The sequence below is a fragment of the Corythoichthys intestinalis genome, chromosome 1 (genome assembly GCF_030265065.1).
Source record: "Corythoichthys intestinalis isolate RoL2023-P3 chromosome 1, ASM3026506v1, whole genome shotgun sequence".
Classification (NCBI taxonomy): Eukaryota; Metazoa; Chordata; class Actinopteri; order Syngnathiformes; family Syngnathidae; genus Corythoichthys; species Corythoichthys intestinalis.
In genome coordinates this window covers 41,478,880-41,506,079 of record NC_080395.1, presented here as the reverse complement: position 1 = coordinate 41,506,079, position 27,200 = coordinate 41,478,880, and the positions used below count along the sequence as shown (strand labels likewise).

Sequence of the window (27,200 nt, the reverse complement as noted above, 5' to 3'; positions counted from 1 at the left end):
GTCAAGAGTGGAATGTTTAGGGGGGGAGTGAAAACAACCCCGACTCCAGACTCGGATATGGTTGTGTTACATAATCTCGCGCGATTTAGTGGACGTGGTCAAGGGAAGCTGCACACACTGTACACCGCAGTGGAGCCAACGAGAACAAGTTGTTCTGACAGTGTACATTGAAGCCCGGACAAAGGTGCCGACACCATGGGGCTTCTAGCTGTCACTGCCGGCCGCTTTCGGAACCGGGTACGGTCGGTTCAGGCGTGGAGTCGCGATTTCACGTCTGTTTCTGCAACTTTTCGAAACAGTGGAGCGCTGACCCTGGTATGTTCATTGTTTATTTACATCGTGTGGGAACTTCCTTTGTTTACTTGGACTCAGTCGGTGATGCTCACTAACCTCGCTGTAGATAATTGCACGCTGTATTTCTAAAAGTTGCATGCCTTTTTCAAATTACAAGTTTTAGGCATTCATCAAAATGATTTTTACATTTTTGCAATGAAGGGGGCGTGTCTACCTATGGTGAACTCAGAACACTGAGGCATGCTGAAAACAATTTGATTATGTCATAGTTTTTTTTTTTTTTTTAATCTAATTTTGCCTATTAAAATTAGTTTAGAAATTTGCTTATGTACATCCTAAACATTGCGTACTAATGAAAAAAAGATCGTGGCGAAAACAAAACCAAAAACTCATGTACGTGGTAGTACTCAACAAAATTGCCCATTTTGTTGGTTAAACTCTTTTTAAATCACATCACACTGTTGTAACTACATCGCTTTCGGATACGGTAGGCATATGAGAACCATAATTGCACCTAGACATGTGCCGATTACCGGTGTCACGGTATACCGTTTTCAGTGTTGTCACAGATTACTTGAAAAAGTAATCTAATTACTGATTAAGCCTAAATAAAGAAATCTAGTTACTTTACTGATTACTTCAGTACTACTATAAAAGTAAATAAGTTACTTTTAAAGTAATTTATCAGTTACTTTTGACCATTTTTTCTCCCTTTGTCGCCTCTATATAAGAATGACAACATAAAAATGTCATCGCATGTAATTTAAAGGACAAGATCCGAATTTTTCTCACAAGGCTTAATTTTCGTATTAACGAGATTTAATTAGTCGATAGTGTTGATTTCAACCACCATTTACCCGGCGCTCCGAAACTAACAAATCACTGACAAACTGCATGGAATTTGTTGAAATGAACTCCACCGACTAATTCAACCCCGCCAATTTTAAGCCTAATGTCAAAATTTCTGAATTTGGGATTAGGGTTAACAGCATATCAGTGCCAATGTAAAACAATGCTAATTGACTGCACAATAATTAACAACACACAAATAAATTGCACAGTGCAATAAGCTTAACTGCAAGGCTCAACCCTCCCCCACCGGTTGTTGCTCAGTGTCAGTGAGTCAGCTGTGCTACACGATGGCTGGAGGAGGTGAAACTCCTGAACTTTTTTATACTGTTTGAGGCTCAGCTCAGGTAATTCAATTTTTTATGTTGTTTAACTGATTACTCGATTATTCGAACTAATGGTCCAACGATTAATCGACTACTAAAATAATCGATAGCTGCAGCCCTTATTTAGAATATATGTATACACACACACACACATATATATATATATATATATATATATATATATATATATATCAACTTAACATTATACCTATGCTTCAATTTGCTAATATGTTTTGAAAGATAAAAATCATGTTCTATTGAGAAAAGTATTTTTTTAAACCCAGATATCTCTTAAGTAACACATTTCATAGCCGTAATTGCCAAACCGTGAAACTGATATTTGGATTACGGTTATCATACTGTCAGAATATCATACCTGCACATGCCTAGATGCAATCATAACACTCTATTGTACTATTGCAAAACATACATCGGAATACTTGCCGATACCAACTACTGTACCATACTTTCTTTCCTGCAATTGTGAAGTCTGCCACGATTTGACTTCAATTCATCTCAAAGACCTCCAATATTTTTTGAAACGATATTTTAATAGACATGACCAGTGGCGGACTTGGCAATTTTGGGACCTAAGGCGAACATATCCAGGGGCCCTCTTCATGGGTCCGGGGTTAAAAAGGTGAGAAGGGTGTGGAGGAAATATGTTCCGCTACACTAGGGCTGTCCTAAATGACAAAATTTCTCCTGATTAGTCAACCGACTAATTTTACGATTAGTCGGCTAATCTAATAATTTTCTTTTTTTTTTTTTACTAATTTAGCAATGACATTTTTGTTGACGCTTATTAACCCTTGAGAGTCGAAGGACGCGCCGGCGCGTCCTCAGCGCACGTCGTCTTTGAAGCGCCCTCACGTTTTAAATACATCACCCACATGCCGTTGGTTGGTCTCGTTTTAAAGTGCGGAAGTTGCGGTTTACTCTCGTTATTATTTGAAGTCAATCGACCAATTAAAACGTGAGATATTGTCATTTAAGTTTTATAGTTTTATTGTCCTCTCAAAAAAACATTAAAACGCTGCATGGATCATTTGTTTGTGTCTATATTTCCATCATTTCTTGTCCTTTTTTAAAACGGAAGCGCCATGAAAAAAACACAAATCAAACGAACCCTTTCGAAGTCACAGTGGACGCACTAAATGCGTTTTTTAAATAAATATAACTGCCATGCGAGGTTCCACCGAACGAGAGGGAGGAGTGTTCTGAAGCAGCGAGGTGGCGAGCCGACGGCCGTTTGGATCGAGCAGCGACTTTGTGTGACTTTGAGAATGAACGGAAAACTAAATTTAGCGCAAGCAATTGTGCTATTTGATCAACTTGAGGAAGAGGATGGTCCAAATTCGTCATCATCGTCTTCTTCGGAAGAGTCCTCGAGTGAAGATAGTGACGTATTTGAACACGTGGGTGACGCCATCGACGAGCAGAGGTAAGCAAACTCACTTTTTTTTTTTAGGCTGGAAAAAGTTTCTTTTGAAAGTTTCTTTTGATATTGCAAGACAAAGTTAATTTTGATGCAATATAAGTGTGTGTTTGTGTATATAATAATAAACTGTGCATATCAGATCAAAGTCGTACGTGAACTGTGTGTATCCAAGGCAGGAATTTATAATTGTGGTGATCTTCTTTCTATATGAAGATTAGGGATATAGCACATATTCAGCTATGGTATTCTTTCTATTGTCATACATATAGATTTCCAATATTATTTATTGCTGTATATATTTTTATTTTATACTTTATTATTTTCATAAATACTGACTTTTTTTCATGTACATTTATAGTGACAATGAAAGTAAAGTGAAATGAAAATGGAAGGGTGGAAAGAGGACCAACACCCCATGGAAGTGTGGGCTGTGTGATGTCGCCCTGTTTTGAATTCCAGGACGAAACTGCTTTTCGGAGTGGCATGCCTGAAAAAAATTTAACTTGTTTATTGTAAATATTTTTGAAAATACTTTTTTTCCCCCCAATGTTATATATATATACATTTTTTCCCACAATCAGTCTTCTCAATTTGTGTATATAAATGTGTGTTCAAGAAGCTTGATTGTGTGTACATAGTTTTCATCAGGTGATGGGCCGCAATACCTAAACTCATAAAGAGATAGCCTCTAAACACTTTTTGTGTTAGATGGTATATATTTTTTCACTGTTCGGTCTGCTGTATATAACCTGTTTTGACTAGAGCATGTATAAAGGCAAAAAACGCCTATGCTATACCTGTTGTTTATGTTGAATTGTCAAATATAAGACTATTTATTCTAAATTTTTTTTGGTTGAATGTTCATCCTAACATGTTGAATAAATATTACAAAGTTTCAAAACGGTTCGTTACGCATGTTTGGTTGTCAATTGGACATCAAAATTAAAAATTTTGACAAAACGATTGTGGAATTTTTGGTCTTTTTGGGCCCAAAATGATGATTTATAATTGGTCAGTGACGGAAACAACAGTTTGGACATGAAGTTCAAGGTGTCACAAAAAAAGGGACCAAACCAGGCCATCGTAAACAATTCTTTCTTTGAAATATAAAGGCAACTTCAAAGGCATGCAAAATCAGACAAAATAGGCCCAGACCTTAAAGGGTTAATTCACAAAAAATTCTCAAAAAATAATTAATCACAAATAAACAATGAGGTTAAATGCTGATAGCATTTACTCGTGCAAAAGAATGGAAATTAAACAGATTCAGAACACTGACTATGCCTTTCCAATATTTTTCAAAACAATTCTTAAAAAATAAAATCTAGCATTATTATAATAATTATAATAATTACTCTTTGCCAGTCATATTTGTCATAAAGAGTGTAATTTGAAAGCTATTCTTCGAGTAGAATCTGTATTCTGTAGTATTTACTCAACATATTATAATATTAATTCTGAGGTATGTGGGATTAACTCCATAAATCGTTATTTATATGACGAACATGACGTGCTTTTATTTTGAAATGTTCACCGGAGGTACGTTCGCTAAACCGCTAACCGAAAGCTTTACACTCCGTAAAAAAACATTCTTCGTCATTGCTTGTGGTGTCACAAATAGATTAAAAAAAAATTTCGTTAGCAAATGCTGTTAACTAGCTGTTGAGTGTTATTGTATGACTGATTTGAACTGTACTGCATTATTTCGCCACAGGGTGTGCTGTCGTGTATTTTATGTTCGGTGTGAAGAAGAAGAAGAAAGTTAACAGAGGCATTAGCGGCCTGTTCTCAATTTCTTCCTCACTGCACTTTGGCTCTCATGGAGAGTACGTTCACTCATGTGTTCGAAATAAACGATAGCCGACATGCAAAGTAGCAAATGAGCTGTAAAAATAGCGAACTTAGTGGCGTGAAAAACGCGGGAGAGTAAGTGAAGCTAACGCACAGCTAAGCGGAGCTAAGCGAAGCTAAACGGTGCTAAATGAAGCTAAGCGACTGATACTCAGTCCGTCGTCATGGAACAGTCCATTGTAGGGCATGTGTGGTGGGGAGAGATAATAAAAATGCAGCATTCAAATGCCTTTCTTTTTTGTTTTGTTATTTGTGTTATGTTTCTGGGTGAGCGGGGGACCCAAGCGCAGAGAGGGAAGACAAGGTGGCAGTGGTAACAATTGTTTATTGCTGTATGTGAAGGCAGTCTCTGTCCAGATAGTCAGGCGGGCGATTAGTGTGTAATCAGGTGAGCTGTGAAGGCAGGAGAGTAGTGCAGGATCTGTGAACAAAGGTAACATGAGCTATAGCAAGGCAATACCGATTTCTAGAATTTTTAAGGGCTAGTGTCACAAACTCGTCGAGTAGTTGATCTGGCGATGGAGTGATGCCAGGGACTGGCTTAAGTAGGCTGCTAACGATGATCGACTGCACCTGGTCCCAGGCTCACCCATCTGCCCAATCCTGCAATCAAGACACACACACAAACAGGGAGGAGGCGCAGGGCTCAGGAGACGGAGGCCCTAACAATTTGTTTGTTTGGTATGCTGACATAATTATACATGACGAATAGTTGGGGGTGCTGCTGGCTCCGGTGGCCCAAGCTCTTGCTCGTTGGGGCAAGGGCAGCTGGTTTGGGGCCCCCTACTAGTTGGGGGCCTAAGGCGATTGCCTACTTCGCCTGAATAGTAGATCCGCCTATGGACATGACATAACACAACACACTAAGTTACATTTCACCTGCAGCATAAAAAAATAGGAAGCAATTTTGCCGATTTAGACAATGTTTTTGCTGAAACATTTCAGACAAATAAATGTAAAACATTTTTTAACTATACTGTATAACAAAATGACATACCCAAAAGTTGACGATATTGTTTAATGTTTTGCATTTCGAACGATTTGATAAGATCACTCTCTAACATTTCAATGTATTGATTCAGGTTGATGTATCATCACACCCTTATTTTTAAGGGTATAAATCCCTATTTTCATGCACAAATTATATCAATTCTTTGGACAATGAGATTTGTCGATATTACAATTCTGCCACAAGTTGATTCGGTGCAGGGCCTTTGATCGATCTATCGATCCAGTTTGATATATCTCATTACCCCCCTTACCAATATTATATGATGTCATCCAGTGAACTAGTGTATTTTCCTTTCACAGGTAAAGGTGGTACCTCTACTTATGAAATTAATTGGTTCTGGAAGTAGTTTCATAAACTGAAAATTCTATAAGTAGAGAAGTGTTTTCCATGGAAATGCCCTAATCTGTTCCAAGCCCCCCAAAATTCTGACATAAATCTTTTATAAAGCATAAATTGCATCAAAACATGTAACAAATACATGTTAAAATTAGATTATCTCCAGGGGTGAAAGTGGCTAGAATTTCTTGCCGGAACTCCCTGACAAAAAAAGTCACCATGGTGACAGAGTTTTTTTTTTTCTATTTACATACAGTAGAGGTCCCTCTTAGCCAATAGACCCTATTCACGTGACGTCACAGCCACGCCCCCGCGCCATGTTGTCCGGATACTAGTCATGTTAATGCATTAGCGCTTCGTAAATTCCTCCTATTATGGCGTGTTTTTCTGCTCGTTAACATTAATAATCAAAATGGTGAAGTCGTGTGTGGCGGTCGGTTGCAAAAACAGAGAAGATAGACGGAGAGACTTGAATTTTTACCGTATTCCGAGAGACCCGAAGAGGAGACGGAGATTGACTGCTGCAATTCGACGAGAAAACTGGGCTCCAAACGACTACCACAGATTACGTAGTAGTCATTTTATATCTGGTAAGATGCATTTAATATATATTTAGAGGGTTTTGGGCTGAGAACCACAATTAAGATCATTGCTAGGCTAATCGCCGACAACATACACTCAGACGTTGTGAATGAACTACCTGAAAATATATAATTATAAGGGGATAATCAGACAGTTGTCATACAATTAATTTACAATTTCACTATTGAGGTCAAAAGCCAAAAAATAAATTCAACTAGGGACAATCTGGAGTAGTGCTATCGCACTTCATATTTATTACGTATTATATATGTATACAGTGAGAGTGCTATCGCTAAACCATATAAACATTAAAAGCCCTAGCTCCATTGACAAATGATATGAAATACATTAGACTTGACAGTGGATGTTAGCAAGAACAAAAGATTTTGAATTGAAAATTTCGTAACTCACCTTCCGAGCACAAGATTCCTGCCGAATTTTCGTGTACGAGGACCTGTTTCACCCAACCAGCAACGTAGCATTTATAAGCCTCCAAGCTCAAACTTTCGTGAGAATAGGCTGATTTTGTGTGGACAAGATAGTTGTAAATATCAGGATATCAGATGTCAGGCGAAGCCAGCGGGTCGAAAAACATCGATTTAGGCATCAAATACGGATCTGGCGAATGGATAAACTGAAGCTTTTCCACGTAACGCCTTTTATGCAACGGATCCAATGAGTTTACAGCGTCAGATAACACCGGGGCTTCCATGAATTGCTCTATAACTTGCTCGACTAATTGAAAACAATGAGAATAGGTCTGAAAAAGAGGTACAATATGGCGGCCGGAAACAGCGACACGCCCATTTTGTGACGTAGGTGAGTAGGGTCTATTGGATGCCAGGAAGATGCTAGACAATAGCCAATGGAAGAGCAGCTATAATTATGTTACATTCAGTAAACTCTGGGAGCTGCAAGTAGCAGCCCGTACTTTTGCCTTTCGTATCCTGAAATTTCTTTTGTAACACGAGGCATTATTTTTCAGTTGAAGCATGTCGTAACCTAAAAAAATTTTGTATGTAAAGACATTCTTAACTCATTTGCTCCCAAAAATGTATAAATACGTTCTTTTTTTAATTGTTTCAGTGTCCCAAAGACGTATTTATACGTCTTTTACGTTTTTTTTTTTTTTTTTTACAAGAGACATCTCTGGGTTCTGATTCAATTTAGCTCCTAAGCACAAAGCTGAAAATCCATTTTAAAGCAATAAAACTGGCCACTGGAGGGCAGTAGTGCATTTGGTGAGACCCGCAACCCGATTCAATGGCAATGAACGGCCGGGCAGCACGGCCGGCGGAAGACGACCGAATGGAGAACAACCTAGAGGACGCCAGGGTTGCCAGGCGCTGGACGACTGAGCAGAACGACCGGGACCACCAGTGCAGCGGACGATGCCATTGAGTCCGTGCTGCTCGCCGAGCAGACCCCGCAGAGACTAGAGACAAAAAAAAAAAATCCATCTTTATGAGACAGGCGGGGATGAGGGAAAAGTTTACCCGGCTGTCGCGGCCACAACAGCGTCATCTCTCAGTTATGTGTAAATAAATTGTTACTTGCGATCAAAAGCTCTATTTGTCTTGTTTTTTATGTTATTTTGTAAAAGGAAAACATTATTCAGATGTTTGGGATGTAACTAAAGCAAAAAATAGCTGTGTTAAAGTCAAAGTTATGTTTGAAATGTATGTTTTCCCAAAAAGCTCAATTTCTCAGCTTTTTTTTTATATCAGAAATTGGAAAATTGCTCAAACTAAGCTATTTTCTAATAATGATTCCTAAAGAATGGAAAAATATATGAACTTTCTTTTTTTTCCTGCTGAAAGAAAAGAGCACTTTCTTTTAGTGGGTTCCATGTTTATATAGCAATAGAACAGAATTTTCTGTGGGCCTTGCAAAATCAGTCAAAATCCAGTAGCGAGCGAGGGTCAACATTGGAATCAATGAATCAATCCAGGAGCGAATGGGGTTGCACCTATGAAAATGGCTGGGAGTGAATGAGTTAAGTAGAGTTGCTACTATACTTCATTCGATGCCATCAACTGTGATGGAACTCCAATCCATTTGACCTGGAAGGGCCAGCCCACCAAATCAAAAAGGATTTGATGCCTATGACTATCAGTTTCAGTTAGTGAGTTAACGTCCAAAAATGTTAAAATATCCACATATTTTTTGCAGAAGGCGTCATTGATCCAGAGAAAATGTGCTGGACTTCATCAACACAGATTGCCTTTTATTCGTTTACTCAACTCTGACAAACCACCCAGAGGTATTTAACAGTAAACGAAATGCCAAAACATTTTTAACTCCGATAACGGTTTTCACTTATTCCAATTTTCCTGCACAATGATTGTAGGATTTGAGAAATTCTTCCCAAAGAGCGCAGGTGCCGCCGGTGCCAGTAAATCAGCAGAAGGTGAGGGAGGTTTAAAGTGAAGCAGCAACAGATTCTGATTTTTGTTATTTCTTTTGTGTGTGTGTGTGAGATCCTTTTTTATTTCTTTGTACCGTAGATATAAAAAGCAAAGCGCAGGAACCGCTTTGTAAGCACCAAGGGGAGATGAAAAACAAAGGCGATGAAGGACACAGAGGAGGACAAAAGGAGGAAGAATCAGATTGGTGGACACGTTTTCAGGTGCTCATGAAAAATTTAAACTTCAAATATGTTAGTAAAGCGCCAGTTTAACTCCTCTATATACCCAAATATTCTCATATCTTCATTTACAATAGGATAATTTTCCATTGGACGAAAAAGCATTTCGGAACATTGCAATTGGAGCGGCAGGCATGGCCTCAGCATTTTTCTACTTTTACTTCCGGGAGACTGGCAACCAGATCTCCTGGAAGGATTTTGTACATCACTACTTGAAGAAAAGCTTAGTAAGAGATTGACAATGTTGACATTTTCCTCTTGTTGTTACGGCTTCCAATTGTAAAAACTTAATCTACACTTCTGTTTTTATGGTGTCTACACAGGTTGATCACCTGGAAGTTGTCAATAAGCAATATGTCAAAGTAATTCCAGCCCGTGGGGTAAACACGTCAGATGTGGTATGTTGAAGTAATACTGACTATCATTTCTCTATTTTTTACTTGTCCTTTAGCTCAGTGGCGCCTCCAGAAATTTTTCATAGGGGTGGCCAGATGGGGCCACTTAAAATCTTGGGGTGGCCAAAACTAAAAGCCATAATTTCAGGTTTTCATTATATTATCGCAGTAAAAAGGTCAGGGGAAAACTTAAGAAAGACTTAAGGACACGGCTACTGATATACTTTAGTGTATAGTGTAATATTTGATGTTACTAATGATTTAATGTGCCTAGTCCATTACTGTCCAGTCAACATTTTGAGTTCCACAACAATTGTTTTATTGTGTTATGTATATATTAGGCATAAGGTGTACATTTAACTAGGGCTGTCAAATGATTAAAATTTAATCGAGTTAATCACAGCTTAAAAATTAATTAATGGTAATTAATCGCAATTCAAACCATCTCTAAAATATGCCATATTTTTCTGTAAATTATTGTTGGAATGGAAAGATAAGACAAGACGGATATATACAATCAACATCCTGTACATAAGTACTGTATTTGTTTATTATAACAATAAATCCACAAGATGGCATTAACTTTATTAACATTCTTTCTGTGAAAGGGATACACGGATAGAAATACTTGTAATTCTTAAAGGATAAATGTGATTTTGTATATTGTGACTAAATATTGCCATCTAGTGTATTTGTTGAACTTTCAGTAAATGATACTGTAGCGACTTAACTGTTCTGCCCAAATGCATAATGGGAAGTGGTGCAACCATGACTGTGTGTGGTGGCTGCAAATGCTATATCTTCTCTGCGTTGGGTACACTACAGGGTGTTAAGAAAAAGATCAACTCCTGTCATTCTTCCCCACGTCGCTTCCCACAATATTTATAGGTGCTGTGGGAGAGATGACAAAGCTTTTGCCAATTAAAAGCACGGCCCCAATGAATGCTTGCATCTACTCCACTCTGCCTCTTATCTCTGTATATGAGTAAAACGGCGCCATTGTAGGCTGTTTGCGGCAATGCGTGAATGAGTCGTACAGCGAATGCATTAATTGCGATAAATATTTTCACGTGATTAATTTTTAAAAATTAATCACCGCCCTTAACATGATAAATTTGACAGCCCTACATTTAACAAAACAAAATAAATGCATTCATTTGGGATGAAATGCATAACTGATGCTACAACAATCTAACGATATACTGCCAAGCGGGGTGGCCAGTGGGGTGGCCAACCAATTTATAGGGGTGGCCGTGGCCACCCCCTGGGGGCGCCACTACTTTAGCTGCTTTGAAATACAAAATGGTGAATCTGAATGCCTTTGAATTAGGGGTCTCCAAATCCGTCCTCAAGGGCCGCTATGGGTCCTGGTTTTTGTTCCGGTATCTGATCCGGTACTGACAGTTCAATCAATGAGGTTTCTGCTAAAAGAAGCAGCACCAGACTGCAATCATATATACATACAGTGCGGCATATAAGTATTTAGTTAACCACCAATTGTGCAAGTTCTCCTACTTGAAAAGATTAGATCGGCTTGTAAATGTCAACATGGGTAAACCTCAACCATATGAGACAGAATGTGGGGAAAAAAAACCAGAAAATCACATTGTTTGATTTTTAAAGAATTTATTTCCAAATTAGAGTGGAAAATAAGTATTTGGTCACCTACAAACAAGCAAGATTTCTGGCTGTCAAAGACGTCCACCTTCTTCTAACGAGGTCTAACGAGGCTCCACTCGTTACCTGTATTAATGGCACCTGTTTTAACTCATTATCGGTATAAAAGACACCTGTCCACAATCTCAGTCAGTCCATTCTAAACTCCACTATGGCCAAGCCCAAAGAGCTCAGAGGACACCAGGGACAAAATTTTAGACCTGCACCAGGCTGGGAAGACTGAATCTGCAATAGGTAAAACGCTTGGTGTAAAAAAAATTAACTGTGGGAGCAATTATTAGAAAATGGAAGACATACAAAACCACTGATAATCTCCCTCGATCTAGGGCTCCATGCAAGATCCCAGAACCACACAGGGGAACCTAGTGAATGACCTACAGAGAGCTGGGACCACAGTAACAAAGGCTACTATCAGTAACACAATACGCTGCCGGGGACTCAAATCCTGCACTGACAGACGTGTCCCCCTGCTGAAGCCAGTACACGTCCAGGCCCGTCTGCGGTTCGCTAGACAGCATTTGGATAATCCAGAAGAGGACTGGGAGGGGGGAATGTGTTATAGTACGATTAAACCAAAATAGAACTTTTTGGTAAAAACACAGGTTCTCGTGTTTGGAGGAGAAAGAATACTGAATTGCATCCGAAGAACACCATACCCACTGTGAAATATGGGGGTGGAAACATCATGCTTTGGGGATGTTTTTCTGCAAAGGGACCAGGACAACTGATCTGTGTAAAGGAAAGAATTAATGGGGCCATGTATCCAGAGATTTTGAGGGAAAATCTCCTTCCATCAGCAAGGACATTGAAGATGAGACGTGGCTGGGTCTTTCAGCATGACAATGATCCCAAACACAGGGCAACAAAGGAGTGGCTTCATAAGAAGCATTTCAAGGTCTTGGAGTGGCCTAGCCTGTCTCCAGATCTCAACCCCATAGAAAATCTGTGGAGGGAGTTGAAAGTCCGTGTTGCCCAACGACAGCCCCAAAACATCACTGCTCTAGAGGAGATCTGCATGGAGGAATGGGCCAAAATACCAGCAACAGTGTGTGAAAAGCTTGTGAAGAGTTACAGAAAACGTTTGGCCTCCGTTATTGCCAACAAAGGGTACATAACTAAGTATTGGGATGAACTTTTGGTATTGACCAAATACTTATTTTCCACCAAGATTTGCACATAAATTCTTTAAAAATCAAAAAATGTGATTTTCTGTTTTTTTTCCACATTCTGTCTCTCATGGTTGAGGTTTTCCCTTGTTGACAATTACAGGCCTCTCTAATATTTTCATGTGGGAGAACTTGCACAATTAGTGGTTGACTAAATGCTTATTTGCCCCACTGTAGAAGAGAGAAAACAGGATAAATTAGGGTATGACAGGGCAAGGGAATGTCTACTAAATTAATGTAATTTATTTGCTTAATTTCAGAGTTATTTGTGGTTCAACATTGGAAGTGTGGATTCATTTGAACATAACCTGCAAGCAGCTCAACAGGAATTGGGTTTGGAGTCCACATGTGTAGTACCTGTCCTATACACCAGTGAGAGTGACGGGTAAGAATTATTCCCATGATTCTCAACTGTCATAGTGGATATACTTATATGAGCCAGTTGTCTGCCCATCTGTAGGACGCTGTTATATAGCGTACTCCCGACCTTACTTCTGCTCGGCTTCCTGCTGCTTGGAACTCGGCCGAGGCTGACTGGGGGTAGAGGACGTATAAACCTCTTCAGTTTGAGCCAATCCAAAGCCAAGATCATCAAAGACGATGTTGGGGTTCGCTTCAAGGACGTCGCAGGATGTGAGGAAGCCAAACTGGAAATTTTGGAGTTTGTCAACTTCCTGAAGAACCCTCAGCAGTACCAGGAACTTGGAGCCAAGATCCCTAAAGTAGGCTTATTATTGGAATGTTAATGTATAGATTGTCTTCTAAGGCAGTGTTTTTCAACCTTTTCTGATTCACGGCACATTTTTAAATTGGAAAAAATCTCGTGGCACACCACAAACCAAAAATGTTCTAAAATTACTTTCTGTACAGTATATTTAATTATAGAATAATTTCTCAATGTTAATACTTACTCAGTGTGAAACTTAAACTTGTTTAGATGAACACAAAGCCAATATCCTGGCAGGAATCATCGTCAACAGCTCTCAGTCTCTCTGCTTTTATTTATTTATTTTTAATAGCAGTTAGGCTTGAAAAGCTCAGAATTATTAGACAGGAGTAGTTTAGCAATGTCTTTAGTCGCATCAGGGCCAAGCATCTCGCTGATAATAGCTTTGCATGCAGGTAGTACTAACGTCTCTGCCACAGAGTGGGACTTTTTTGATTTTGCAACACAAGATTACTGGCTTCTCATTTACCTTTGTAGTTTTTCTAAAACAAAAAAGTTGCCTGTTTCTCTGTGTTTTCACAAGGCGAACAAAATAGTCAATAGTTTGAAGTGACAGGTGTTTTGTCTGGAGAAGACGTTTAGGATAGCTGCTCGTTTCGCGTTCAAGAACTGCTCGGATTTCTAGCCATTTTGCTGTCCTCAACAATGTGTTGGAATAAACACAGGGGAAGGATTGATGGTCGTCACATATGGATAAATTGGAAACGACACTTGACGAGTCTAATCAAATAATGTACAGTAGACGTGCGGGGGTCGACATTGTCGCAGACAGCAAAGTAGTTGATGGCGAGAAATCTGAGCAGTTATTGAACACGACACGAGCAATACCTCGCCCATCTGCACACAACCACAAACTACTCCTTCCTACTGCAACTCCGCCCGACGAGGTAAAAAAATGCGATATTGAGTAATTTCTCGCGGCACACCTGACGATGACTCACAGCACACTATTGTGCCATGGCACACCGGTTGAAAAACACTGTTCTAAGGAACGTGAGATGTGTTATAATTCTGTTTTGGTGCAGGGTGCAATATTGTCAGGCCTGCCTGGAACAGGGAAGACCTTGCTCGCTAAGGCCACTGCGGGAGAAGCAAATGTTCCTTTCATTACTGTCAGTGGCTCAGAGTTCCAAGAAATGTTTGTTGGTGTCGGCGCTGCAAGGGTTTGTCGCATTTTTATGTCCTCATGCTTTAGTTTTCAACACACTACGCTTAATTCACAATTAGAATGTAGGACATTGCCTGCGTACCATTTGCCACTTAACATTTAACCACTATCTTTAAAAAAAAAAAAAAAAAAAAAGCGCTGAAATCGGTTAGTTTACGTTGTGCTGCATAACATTATGACCTAATTTACACAGAGGTGGTGCCTTGTCACTCTTGCAGTTTGCTAAGAAGGATACAAAACATCTTATTTTCGGCTATATACGTCATGCGTAATTAAATTGACTTGTTGTTGTGATGAATCCAGGCTTCCATGAATCAACAGAACGTCTCTTTGTTCCGTCCCATTTTAGATCCGGGACATGTTTGCCACCGCACGAAAAAATGCCCCCTGTATCCTCTTTATTGATGAGATTGATGCAGTAGGTAGAAAGCGGGGAAGCGGAAACTTTGGGGACCACAACGAACAAGAAAACACACTTAACCAACTACTAGTTGAAATGGACGGTATCCAGATTGTTGCTATTCTTGATCTTTGGAGTTTCTCACAAACTTTGTGTTAAAGAAAATTATGTTTCATTTCTCAGGATTCAACAGCAGCACCAATGTGGTTGTTTTGGCTGGTACCAATCGAGTTGATATCTTGGATCCGGCTCTGATGAGACCGGGGCGCTTTGATCGACACATATACATTGGTACATTATACACTTCTGTCTACTGTATGCTTATATTACAAGCCTCACATTATGATATTGCCTGTGAGATTTTCAACACTTAATTTAATCCAAAATAGATTCAGGCTATTAGATTTCCCTGCTCTCTTCTGCACGTCTGCTCACCTTTAATGTTAATGTGCACCGCTCTTGTAGCCAACTGTTTTCTTTTATCTTGGCACGGAGCTTGTTTTTGATCTTTTCCTTCCCATCTCTAAATGTAATTTACACATATCTTCTGCACGGAGGTGGGTGGCTGCCAATCTGATAAAGATGAAACTGTAGAAGGATAGGATTTGACTCTATGAGTAAATGCAGCTAGCGATATTGTTGAAATTCTATGTGTTTAAAAATTGTTAGGCAGGAGTGTTTTTGACGCTGTTGCACCTTTTTTTGTCGCCAAAACTTTGGCATGTATCTCTTCCCATTTTTAAACCCGTTTCACACTGACCGAACTTCCAAATATTTACACAACGCAGGGTTGTATTTTTATTAGCCTAAAGATTCCAAGTTCCCACCCAAAACTCATGGTTTTGACAGAAAAAAACCCATTCATTTCCAATGACACATTCAACCTAACAAATTGACATTGCTCATTCAATTCTCAATTTCACTCATGAACACTCGCAAGAAATTTTACGTTCATTCCAAATGACTTTAATAACTCAGACCCACTAGTAGATATTTTAATGGTGGTCAATATTTTTTTTGACTGAGAATAAAGAATTGACCAGAATTACCCCGAAATCAACATGACATGACTACAAATCTACAAGAAGTGACTTAGAATTGCCCCACAATCAACAGGAAGTGGTTTTGAAATCAACAAGATGTGACCCTGAATTACCCCAAAATCATCAGAAAATGGGCCAAATTCAACAAGAAATTACCTGGATTTGCCACATAATCGGCAGAAAGTGATCTAAAATTAAAGCAACTCTAGGTAACTTTTCAACGTTTACAAAATATTTTCATAACATTTGTAATAATATGTCGACTGACAACTAGTTGAATGACACCTCTTTTATATCTTATGGGGGTCTGTATCGCTTTCACCGGCCTTTATTAACTTTGAGGAGGGAGGAAGGAACCCTGCCACACAAAAAAAATATAAATGTGCCAACTGCTTTACAGCATAAGTCACTTTTCCCTTTCCCCATTCATTATAAAGACGTAAGTTGATGCGAACGCATTCGCGCGAATGCTGCATAGATGGCAGAGCAATAAGAGACAAAAAGTTTTGTCTGAGGTGGAAAAAAAGAGGCTACCAGGATATACAGAATAAACACTGGTCCGGCTTTCACTCGCTGGCATGACAACCCCCACCCCCAACTGAACTCGTCAGCGCTGAAAAGTTCGGGTGGGGCCGGGCGGTTAGCCACACTAAGCCACACGGTTGCTAACTGTCATATGCTATTGTTTAGCCACAACTGGATTCATTACCTTATTACTATTCGTCCTTCACACAGCCGCTGGAAACAGAAATATTGTTTAATCCATCTGCTGGCGACAGGGAGATTGATTTTTGATTCATCGGTGATTTTACGTCACTCTTCTGGTGTGCGCTGGTCCTCATGGGAAATGCAGTATTCCTTTAAATGCCTACAACAGGATAAAAAAAAAGTCTTAAATAGCATTAGTATGTGAATTGCAATCATATTTTGAGACGATACGACTATATACAACAATATTGCAAAGCGCAAATGACGAGAAATTAGTCTTTTAATCTGCTGCTTATCCACACCTACCATTATAGGGCTCTTGCGTCCCCAACGGGAGGATGACGTCGGCAGGGTCATGGTTTCATCTGGATATAGAATTCAGCACATTGAGGGGGAATTATTCAGAACGAGGAAAATGCGACGAAGAGAGCCGCAAAATGTCATTGTTTCAGTGTCTCTACTCCAATATTTTTACAGGATATTTTTTTATCCAAGTATTTTCCCCAATTGCTAAATAAACGGTATGGTCATGACAAATACCAGTCTTGTGCTAAATGGATTATAAAATATTAAAAATGCATTTATCAGTACCACTGAATACCACTTCTTGCACCTTCCAAACTATATTTTTTGCCACCGGAGTTAGCCCGGCTTTTGTCATTTCCCTGCCCCGGCTTCGGAGAGCGAAAACAAACCAGGAGGCGTGACAGCTAGCTGATATGCTAACCCGAACAGAGTGATGTTTAAAGTCCATTCCCAGCTTTCGAAGCGAAAAATCACTCAAAATTACCCGGTATCGTGTCACACCGCGGTGGAGTTGTCGATTGTCCTCGCCGATCGGTATCCCTCCCGGCCGTGAGCAAGTTAACAGGTCATCAGAGTCGTTCCCCTGCTGCGGGCAGGAGAGCTCGTTTGCCGGGGAAGCAGCTGGAAAATGACTGCCGAACAAACCAGCCGACGTCAGGGGAGTGCGTAGCTGCCACATGGCCAACACGAATGTGGCGTAAATTAATGCTTAAAAACACGGCGAAGACGTAAACTGTCCCGGCAGGTAGGGGGGGTGCGAAAAGCCGCCGGTCGTCAGCCGAGTGGCATTCTCGGTGGACAAGGAGCATGTCAGCCACAAAATTCAAGCCACCTCCGTATCAAAACGTGTGCCATGATCCCAGTATTTGACATAATACAAAACACGATGTTTGCTCACTTCCTCGTAAGTCCAATGGTCCCACAGTTGTCGCATAGTTGTTTTGGCCGATCTCGGGTTGAATGGGAATTTTCTGAAACCCAAAAAGGCTCACACGTCTCTCCCTGGTGCAGCTACAAAAGCCTGCAGCTGTAAACGAATTACCGTATTGGCCCGAATATAAGATGGCCCTGATTATAAGATGACCCCCTCTTTTTCAAGACTCAAGTTTGAAAAAAGACTTTTTGAACACCAAATTAATTTTTATACAGAAAATAATTAAAGTACATCCGACACAAATGATTACAACAATATATTTGAGAGAAAAAGCATGTTATTTTGCCTCATTCAAATCTTAATATCTGAACTAGGGCTGTCAAACGATTAAAATTTTTAATCGAGTTAATTACAGCTTAAAAATTAATTAATCGTAATTAATCGCAATTAATTGCAATTCAAACCATCTATAAAATATGCCATATTTTTCTGTAAATTATATATATATTCTGTAAAATAAATTGTTGGAATGGAAAGACAAGACACAAGATGGATATATACATTCAACATACGGTACATAAGGACTGTAGTGGGCATTTCACTCTACTGTCATTTAAATCTGTCTATGCTGTCCTCACTCCGAAGCGTCTACTTTTTCCAAAGCTAGACAGCTAGTGAACGACGCCATAATAATCAGACTTCTTCCTTTTTCATCTGATTTATTAATAAAATGGCCTCAAACCATTGTCCTCTTTAGACCGTAGTAAAACTACAAAAAACACAAGCATTGCATTAGCAACAACGTTAGCTTAGCACGCTATACAGGTTCACTAAACATAAACAAAAAGCGTCTCATACAAAAAATATAACATTTCGCTTACTAACATAATATGTACATTCTTTACAACAACCATACTTACGGACAAATCTTGTCCAAGGATCATATAAGCACAACATAACAACGTAGGCGTCAGCCCGAGACGTCGTGCAGCCATATTGAACTGGCAAGAAAGCAATAAACCATGTCGCAAAGCGACCACAAGAGTTCGCTGTTAGACAGCACAAAAAACCTTGCTGTAAAAACTTACCAAAAGACAGAATACTGTCTGAGCGGGACATGTGCGTTAATTGCGTCAAATATTTTAACGTGATTAATTTAAAAAATTAATTACCGCATGTTAACGCGATAATTTTGACAGCCCTAATCTGAACATTTAAATATGTAATCTAAAGTGCAATCACATTCGTGAATAAATGGCTTCTGGGTTTTGAAATGTGAATAAACCAGTCTATTGTGATAAAACAACAAAATTGCAACTGCATTAACTGCATTAACCATCAAAGTGAAGTCTAACTGTAACTGTAGTCTTGAAACAAATCTGAATAAGGAAAACAATTGCAATAAAAAATTGCAAACTGGTTAAACTTTAGAGAAGCTGAGATCTGTCATGACAGAACATCGCTTCAATGATATCTGGCGCCATCTAGCGTCGTGAATGGGGAGAGTAGCTGAGATCTGTCATGACAGAACATCGCTTCAATGATATCTGGCGCCATGTAGTGTCGTGAATGGGTATAATGTCTAGGCCGCGAATATAAGACGACCCCCTCTTTTTCACTCTTATTTCAATGCAAAAAACACCGTCTTACATTCGGGCCAATACGGTAATCCGCAGAATCAGCTGAATCTGCAGTCCATCTGCATGCTATGAAGCAATACTGTATTGTGAGATGCTGACCCGTGTGACGTCACATTCACATTCGTGCTAAACCCGAGACTGGAGCCGGAAGTCACTCATTTTCATGGCGCAGGATTAAAAAATTGAATATATAAAACGATCGCTTCCACACACATCCAAGCTGTCCATTTCATTCAGGAGCATAAAACACCGCGTGAAATATGAAATAAACATGTTTTTTGGTGTCTTTAAGGCAAAACACTACTGCTTTTGTCCACCGGCGTCGCTAAAATTGACCAGACTGAAAAGTTGCAAAGTGTTGCTTTAATAGGGATCAAAATCAACATGAAGTGACCAGGAATTTCCCCAAAATCAACAGGGAGTTTCTCAATTTAAAAAGAATTGTTGTGCTTCTTTGAAATGCCTTGCTGCTGTTTTTCATTGTTGCATTTTTTTTTTTTTTGCTTTAGGTTCACCAGATTTAAAAGGCAGAGCTTCAATTTTTAAGGTGCATCTGAGACCTTTGAAGTTGCACCCAAGTGTGCAAGTTGAAGCTTTAGCCAGAAATTTAGCTGCACTAACTCCAGGTTCTACTGGTAAGAAGTTACTGGAAGTGTACACATTCTACTGCTCGAGTTATAAAAAGGATGTGTGTTAATTTAGTGTTCAATGATTTGTGTTTGTTTGTGTTTCTCAGGGGCTGACATTGCCAATGTTTGTAATGAGGCTGCTCTGATTGCAGCACGCCATCGAAACCAGTTTATCATCACCAAGCATTTTGAACAGGCAGTTGATAGGGTGATTGGAGGTGAATTATTTATTTATTTTTCTCATAGGCTGCCATTGACGGCCATAGACGTCCAACCCGCTTCAACTGGGAGAGGCTGTCACTGAATGATCGCTACATAGCCGTCCCAGTCAAAATGGACTGGATGTCTGTCGTCGTCAATCTTAGCCAATGAGTTAATATAATTTTTGGGCCTGTCAGGTTTGGAGAAAAAATCTCAGGTATTGCAGCTTCCAGAGCGGACCACTGTGGCGTATCATGAAGCTGGGCATGCTGTCACTGGCTGGTTTCTAGAACATGCAGACCCACTATTGAAAGTAAACCACATGTTGTCAATATATTGTCTGTTGTCTGTTATATATGTACTTCTGTTTTGTAATCATATTGTCCTCTCTGTTCTGTCAGTTATCCATTGTTCCTAGGGGAAAGGGTCTGGGTTACGCTCAATATTTGCCAAAGGAGCAGCACCTCTTCACGCAAGAGCAGCTCTTTGACAGAATGTGCATGATGCTTGGAGGCCGAGTGGCCGAACAGGTTTTCTTTCGTCGGATTACCACAGGAGCGCACGATGACCTTCGTAAGGTTACGCAGTCAGCTTATGCGCAGGTGATGTCAGCAACGACAGTCAAATCATAAAAGTTATGATTATTGTGGTTTTGAAACCATCGACAACCACCTTCAAATCTTTCCGCACCTGTTCATCAAGCATGTTGTCCTCATTCCTCAGGTTGTACAGTTTGGAATGAGCGAGGCCGTGGGTCAGGTGTCTTTTGAGCTCCCAGAGCAAGGTCTTTTTGTAACCGAGAAGCCCTTCAGCGAGCCAACAGCCCAACTCATCGACCAGGAGGTCCGTCTACTCATTGACTCCGCCTTCCAGCGAACGTTCCGCCTCATCAAGGAAAAAAAAGCAATGGTGGACAAGGTGAGGGCCGTTTCTTAACTAGCGAAGACCAGAGGTGGGTTGAGTAGACAAAAATGACCTCTGGTAAGAGTATACTGGGTGAAAAGATACATCAATCTGGATGAATATAAAGTGTAGGCCTGCAGCTATCGAATATTTCAGTAGTCGATTAATCGATGGACTAGTTTGTTCGAATAATCGAGTAATCGGATAAGGAACATGAAAAATTTTAATACCTTAGCTGAGCCTCAAACGGTATACATTTTTTTTAAATGAGGATCTATGTACAACAAAAGAACAATTGGCTAACTTACATAGAAAAAGTCCGCTAGCTTAAATGCTATAAATTATGAATGCATTAAAAAATATTAGCTCAAACAAAAACTTGGCTTACGTTGGTCTTAACATGGAGCAGTTGGATTCAACCATGTGAAAAGAGGCAGACAAGAGGGCAGTATATCCACCATAATCAATAAAACTAAATGCAAACACTTTCAAAAAATAAACCATTACAACGCCACTTTAGTTAAACGAATACTGGAAGCAAAAAAATTACATTCGAATATTTTTTTCTAATCGAATACTCGAGTTAATCGATTAATCGTTGCAGCACTAATAAAGTGTATCACAAAAGTGAGGACACCCCTCGCATTTCTGCAGTTGTTTAAGTATATCTTTTGAAGGGACAACACTGACAAAATGACACTTTGACACAATGAAAAGTAGTCTGTGTGCAGCTTATATAATACAGTTAATTTATTTTCCCTTCAAAATCAAATTATAGCCATTAATATCTAAACCCCTGGCAACAAACATGAGTACACCCCTTAGAAACTACGTACATCCCTAAATGTCCAAATTGAGTACTGCTTAAAAATAAATAAATAAATAAAATAAATTATTTATTATATCTTTGCGGCCCAGTCGCAAATGTGCCACGGGGTGGTACCAGTCCCCGACCAGGTGGTTTGGGTTTCCTGTTTTAGGAGATGCAATTTTTTAACTATTTTGTTAAATGTGAACATAATATCATTTTAAATTAGTTGAAGCCCCTTGAATCGAAATGGAATCGTGGCAGACTTTGTAGGATTAGCAAATATTGTATTGTCCAAAGAATTGACGTTATATCATATCGTCATTAAATTTTACAAAAGTGCAAGCCTCTAAAGCAGGGGTCATGAATTAAAAATCTTCTGGGTCCGAAATAAAAAAATTACAACAATCTCGGGTCCGGAAATATTTTTAATGCTTCTTTTTTTCCAAAAAATACAAACGGATCTTTACGTGGCTATGCTGATAATTACAACATTAAAAAATGTAAATAAAATATAAAAAATAAACTTATAGTAAGTAATAAATAATATTTAATAATAATCAGTAATAAATAATGAAGCGATCATATTGAGCCCTTAATTCCGCTATTTTTTAAAAACGGATGGCAGAGTTCATAATGAAACTTTGCGAAAAAGCTGCGTGCTTCGTTTCATAGTGCCTTTTCAAATGGCTGCTTTTTACAAGCGCTTCCGTTGTTCGGCCATTCCTTACTACGCGGCGAAACATCTACACAACGCTCGGCGCGCTTGCGCAAGCATCCGCACGCATGCGCACATCGGTTAAAAGCGGCGAGTACTCACCATTTTTGTTTTTATTTAGTTTTTTAGAACCTTTTCATTGCCTCAAAAATACTTTTTGCATGTATTACCCTCTCATACTTTTAACCATTGTGGTTTTTTGTGTTAGCTTTGAAGCAGTTGACCTTACTAGTCACGTAGCGTATTTAAACCGTCCATATTTGGTATAACTGCATTTAAGTATTTTCTTAAGGCATTTTTTAGTACGTTCTGCCTGTATGCATCCAAACAAAACAAGTTTAGCGCGCACGGTAGTACTTTGGGTGCCAAATGCTGCCGTCAGATAAAATGAACAAAAATTTGTTGGTCTACTCCTCCTTAAACACTCTGTTTTCTGCATCAATCTTGCGTAGTTTTGAGCACGCCATTTGCCGTACCTTTTCGCCTCTTCCTCCAACTTCATTTGGCTCAGTTTTTAGCTGTCACTTCACGGAGTCTGGAAAGCGAGTGTGAGACATGCTGTTCTAAGAATAACTTTCAAATGCTTCACTCCAATTGGCTGGCTCATGCGTGTCACCACTAAGTTTTTTGTTTGTTGCCCACCTCCGCTCTGCAAACCCGCAGAAAAAAATGATTTTTGTTGTTGCAACGTGTATTAGTCCGGACAGCTTGAGATCCGGTCCAGACGGCTTGGGAGTCCGGAACCGGACCGAGGTCCGCGGTTCCATGACCTCTGTTCTAAAGACTTTACTCAAAAATAATATTAGTTAATTAAAAGTTTTTTTTTTTTAATTAAATTAATTCATTTTCTTCTGGTTATCTGAGGTCGGGTTGCGGAAAACAAAACAGTCGTCCAAACAAATACTAGAGTAAATATTCAATAAAAACTGGTAAGTCATGACTTAATATAAAAAAATGTAAATAGCATGAAGCTGAAATTGACAAAAAGACACAAACTGGGTTCTGCAACTTCGAAGATTACCCAAAGTATGATTCATATTTTTAATAAATAAAACAAAGTTAAGTATTACTACTCACATTTGACCTAAAGACGACCTTTAAAAATGAAGTCCAGCCACAAACATTTTCGATTATTTCTGTCTTTTTATAAGAAATCCACCTGACATCATTTTACTCCTGACAATTGCCAACAACAAAACATCTGGAAAAGCGAAAGTAGACTACAAGAATTGACTGAGTAACTGTATTAATAATATCACAGGTAGCAAAACGTCTCCTGGAAAGAGAGATTCTTGAGAAGTCCGACATGGTGGAGCTGCTGGGGCCACGTCCTTTTCGAGAGAAATCCTCTTATGAGGAGTTAGTGGAAGAGCTTGGGGACCCGGAGGAGGACACCTCCCTACCCGAGGGCCTAAGGAACTGGAACAAAGACTCATGGGACAAAAAGCACTTACAGAATGAACTAAACAAAACATCTGCTTATTTGATTCAAAGGAGATAACCATGTGGATTTCTTGGTAAGAACCATGCTGATCATGTTTGTCATTTAATTATTTTATGGATTTGCTAAAATCCAAACTGGTATTTCAATAACATTCATCTTTACCAAGTGCACTTAATAAGCTATAATCACCAACAGTATTAATTCATATTCCTCTTTCACTTGATGGCTTCATTTTATATGATCTTTACTCATTAGCTGCCATTTATGGCAATAGACGTCCAACTGATTTTCACTTTGGGATTTCAACTTTTATTCGTTGCCTACTCTCCCAGTCCAAAAAAGATTGGACGCCTATCACCATCAATGGCTGTTAATGAGTTAAATTCACCTTGCCTTAAGTAAAAGACTAACATTTTTACAGTGTAAATACATTACCAGTCATCACAGGTGGGTAGTAAAGCGTTACATGTACGCCATTACATTTACTTGAGTAACTTTTTGAGAAAAATGTACTTCTAAGAGTAGTTTTACTAAGCCATACTTTTTACTTTTACTTGAGTAGATTTTTGAAAATAAAACGCTACTCTTACTCCGTTACTTTGGGCTACACAAGAGTCGTTATAGTTTTCCTCTTTATTCTACATATTAGTTTTTTTTTTTTTTTTTTGCCAGCTATGCCAAGAGTAGCATGACTAATTTCACCAATGAGACGTTGCAAAATAATCACATGAATCCATTAAACCAATCAGACACAACCTTGCCGTTCTATGATCACGCCAGCCTGTTCAATCACGTGTCGTCTTTAAAGCACTGTAAAATGACGTAGAGCGCTGTCATCAACATGACTCGAAAGCGCAGATTTAAACCTCTCCCCCAGTTTTTATTTGGCACCGATTGACCACGGAAAACCGGAGATATGATCCTTTTAATTTCATATGACTAACTATGAAGGAACTATTCAAACTAGGAGCTATTTTCTCCACCAGAAAGCACTCATGCCTCTTGCTCGAATAATGCTTCATTTCTGTCTTTAATGTGGTTATGTAATGGGTTATTGTACAGTATCATTATAACAACAGTTCATAAAAAATATCGTTGTTTAAAAAAACAAAAAACAAAAATCAAACAAAAATAAGCAGTTACACACAATGTTACTCATTACTTGAGAATTCTTTTCACTTTTTTACTTGAACTTGAGTACGTTTTTTTGGATGACTGTTTTTACTTAAGTCATATTATTTTGAAGTAACACTACTCTTGGGTAAAATTTTTGGCTACTCTACCCACCTCTGCCAGTAATACATCTTTAAGGGCCTGATTTGCTAAAATCCCTAGACAATAAGTGGTCAATTTTGCATTCAACAGGTTGCGTGCAGGCCCTAACTTTCTGCAAAATTCATTAAAATCACTCAAGTACTGTACTAGAATCTCACTACCTCACAGACAGTTAAACGATCCACCTACTGTATAACAACAAGTACATTTAAAAATAACCACAGCCTAATGTAATGTGGTTATGATAGATTACGTGTTGCTCTAAAATAGGATTCCAGTTGTTTTCAATTGAGTTTGTACACAGAGTAAACAGCATAGCAGCTGTGCTCTATAAAAACACTTTGGGTCAAGAGTATTAACATGTTTGACCTAGTTTACTGCATAGTCAGCTTTCAGTTTGATAGAAAATTTACAGGTTGCAAAGCATCCCCATAATGACAAAACATACAACAAAGTAGTTTTCCAAAATGTTTAATTTTTCCTCCCATTGTCACTCACGTCATTCAGGATGATCATCAGTCCAGGTATAGATGAGCTAAATTGATTAAAAACTCATCAATAACTAGGCTGTCACATCAGTTTGTTGTTGCGTATAACAAGTGTTGGCACTTGATTGTGTTTGGCATTCATGCATATTCACATTAAAATTGTCATTTTTCCATCATTTGGACTCGTCATTTGGAAGATGGTGAAAATGATTTCATAACCTTCCCCCAAAATGAGGCTAACAATCTATGATTTAGACAATTGTCATAATAGCACACCACACCCTCGTCCTGCCTTGGCTCATTTTTCTGGCATTTAGTAGGTACTGTTACTACCCTGTCTGTCACTCCAAAACAAAGCATTAATCTTCAGCGTGAAACAAGAGAGGAGAAGGAAGAACCACGTGACTGTGCACCTGCTGTGTGTCCAGAGTTCAACGTGAACTCATTTGTTCATCAGCACAGTCAGTGGCCCGGTGGTACTGTATGCTCTGTTGTTGGCTTTTCACTCTGAACTTCATTCCGGCTGAGTCGCACACGCCACCTCAAGGTTGCTTTGGCCTCTCCAGCTTCATTAAGGGCTCTGCGGTGGTGTCCGAGTCGCTGTGGTGCTTTCTTTCTCGGGGGAGCTCCACCTTGCTGCAGCGTGTCCATGAGGGAGAGCGCATGTACCCGCCTTTAACCAGCACAGCCTGCTGGGAACCTAGCACAAATACATGCATTGATGGGTCATCACTAGGAGACAAAAATCAATGCCACCCACCTGAAGATTTAAGGCCATCCCACTGCTTAGTAAACTGTAGATTTTAATTACTGTGCTGTTTTAAGGCTGTGTACTATGGAGGACCAGGAGTGCAAAAATTAGATAAATAAATACACAATGTAATAAATTATTAAATGTGTCATTAAAATGTTTCTGTTTCAATATTTATTTATTTATTTCAATTTTTATTGATTTGTTTCATTATTTATTCATTTATTTTGCTTTTTATTTATTTCATTTTTGAACTTTTGTTCCGCTTGTACCGCATGAAGTAATTGTATGTCATTGGCTCATCAAACTGCCATATTGGGATGGAAGGACCATTAGCTTGACTCCACTCCAGAGCCATGTAGCTTGACTTGCTCAACTCAAACCCCGCCTAGTTCACACCCGCCCACCGAGTTTGATGAGCATATGACAGATAAAATTATTTCATGCGGTACAAGGGGAACAAGAGTGCAATAATGAAATAAATAAATGTTGAAATGAATAAAAACAGTGGTATTAAAAAGTATTTTAACCTTTTGGAATT

General features: G+C 39.1%; 2 protein-coding genes across 3 annotated transcripts in view; one reads left to right on the top strand and one right to left on the bottom strand.

Moving 5' to 3' along the window:
* The first annotated feature begins 61 nt into the window (after positions 1 to 61).
* On the top strand, positions 62 to 26,696 carry LOC130917915 (AFG3-like protein 1). Of its 2 annotated transcripts, none has more exons than XM_057839696.1 (17): positions 62 to 315; positions 8,864 to 8,954; positions 9,042 to 9,101; positions 9,199 to 9,320; positions 9,416 to 9,565; positions 9,662 to 9,736; positions 12,837 to 12,961; positions 13,037 to 13,298; positions 14,329 to 14,466; positions 14,821 to 14,974; positions 15,055 to 15,162; positions 19,952 to 20,077; positions 20,179 to 20,289; positions 20,470 to 20,585; positions 20,674 to 20,874; positions 20,996 to 21,190; positions 23,963 to 26,696. In XM_057839696.1, the coding sequence occupies exons 1-17, from the start codon at positions 196 to 198 to the stop codon at positions 24,200 to 24,202; spliced, it is 2,394 nt and encodes a 797-aa protein (XP_057695679.1). In that variant the 5' UTR covers positions 62 to 195; the 3' UTR covers positions 24,203 to 26,696. The 2 variants fall into 2 exon arrangements, with proteins under 2 accessions (XP_057695679.1, XP_057695687.1); XM_057839704.1 differs by lacking the exon at positions 62 to 315 and adding an exon at positions 5,506 to 6,699.
* The window catches only part of dbndd1 (dysbindin domain containing 1), a 34,304-nt gene continuing 30,969 nt past the window's right edge, over positions 23,866 to 27,200 (bottom strand). The window contains exon 4 of the mRNA XM_057839713.1: positions 23,866 to 26,608. Within this exon, the coding sequence (XP_057695696.1) occupies positions 26,451 to 26,608 (158 nt within the window). The 3' untranslated portion in view covers positions 23,866 to 26,450. The remainder of the gene's footprint in view (positions 26,609 to 27,200) is intronic.

Bases quoted from the DNA above. Each gene is read 5' to 3' on its own strand.
- LOC130917915 (XM_057839696.1), top strand. From the start codon at position 196: ATGGGGCTTCTAGCTGTCACTGCCGGCCGCTTTCGGAACCGGGTACGG. The intron at 8,955-9,041 runs GTATTTAACAGT...CAATGATTGTAG, and splicing joins CTCTGACAAACCACCCAGAG to GATTTGAGAAATTCTTCCCA. The intron at 9,737-12,836 runs GTATGTTGAAGT...GCTTAATTTCAG, and splicing joins GGGTAAACACGTCAGATGTG to AGTTATTTGTGGTTCAACAT.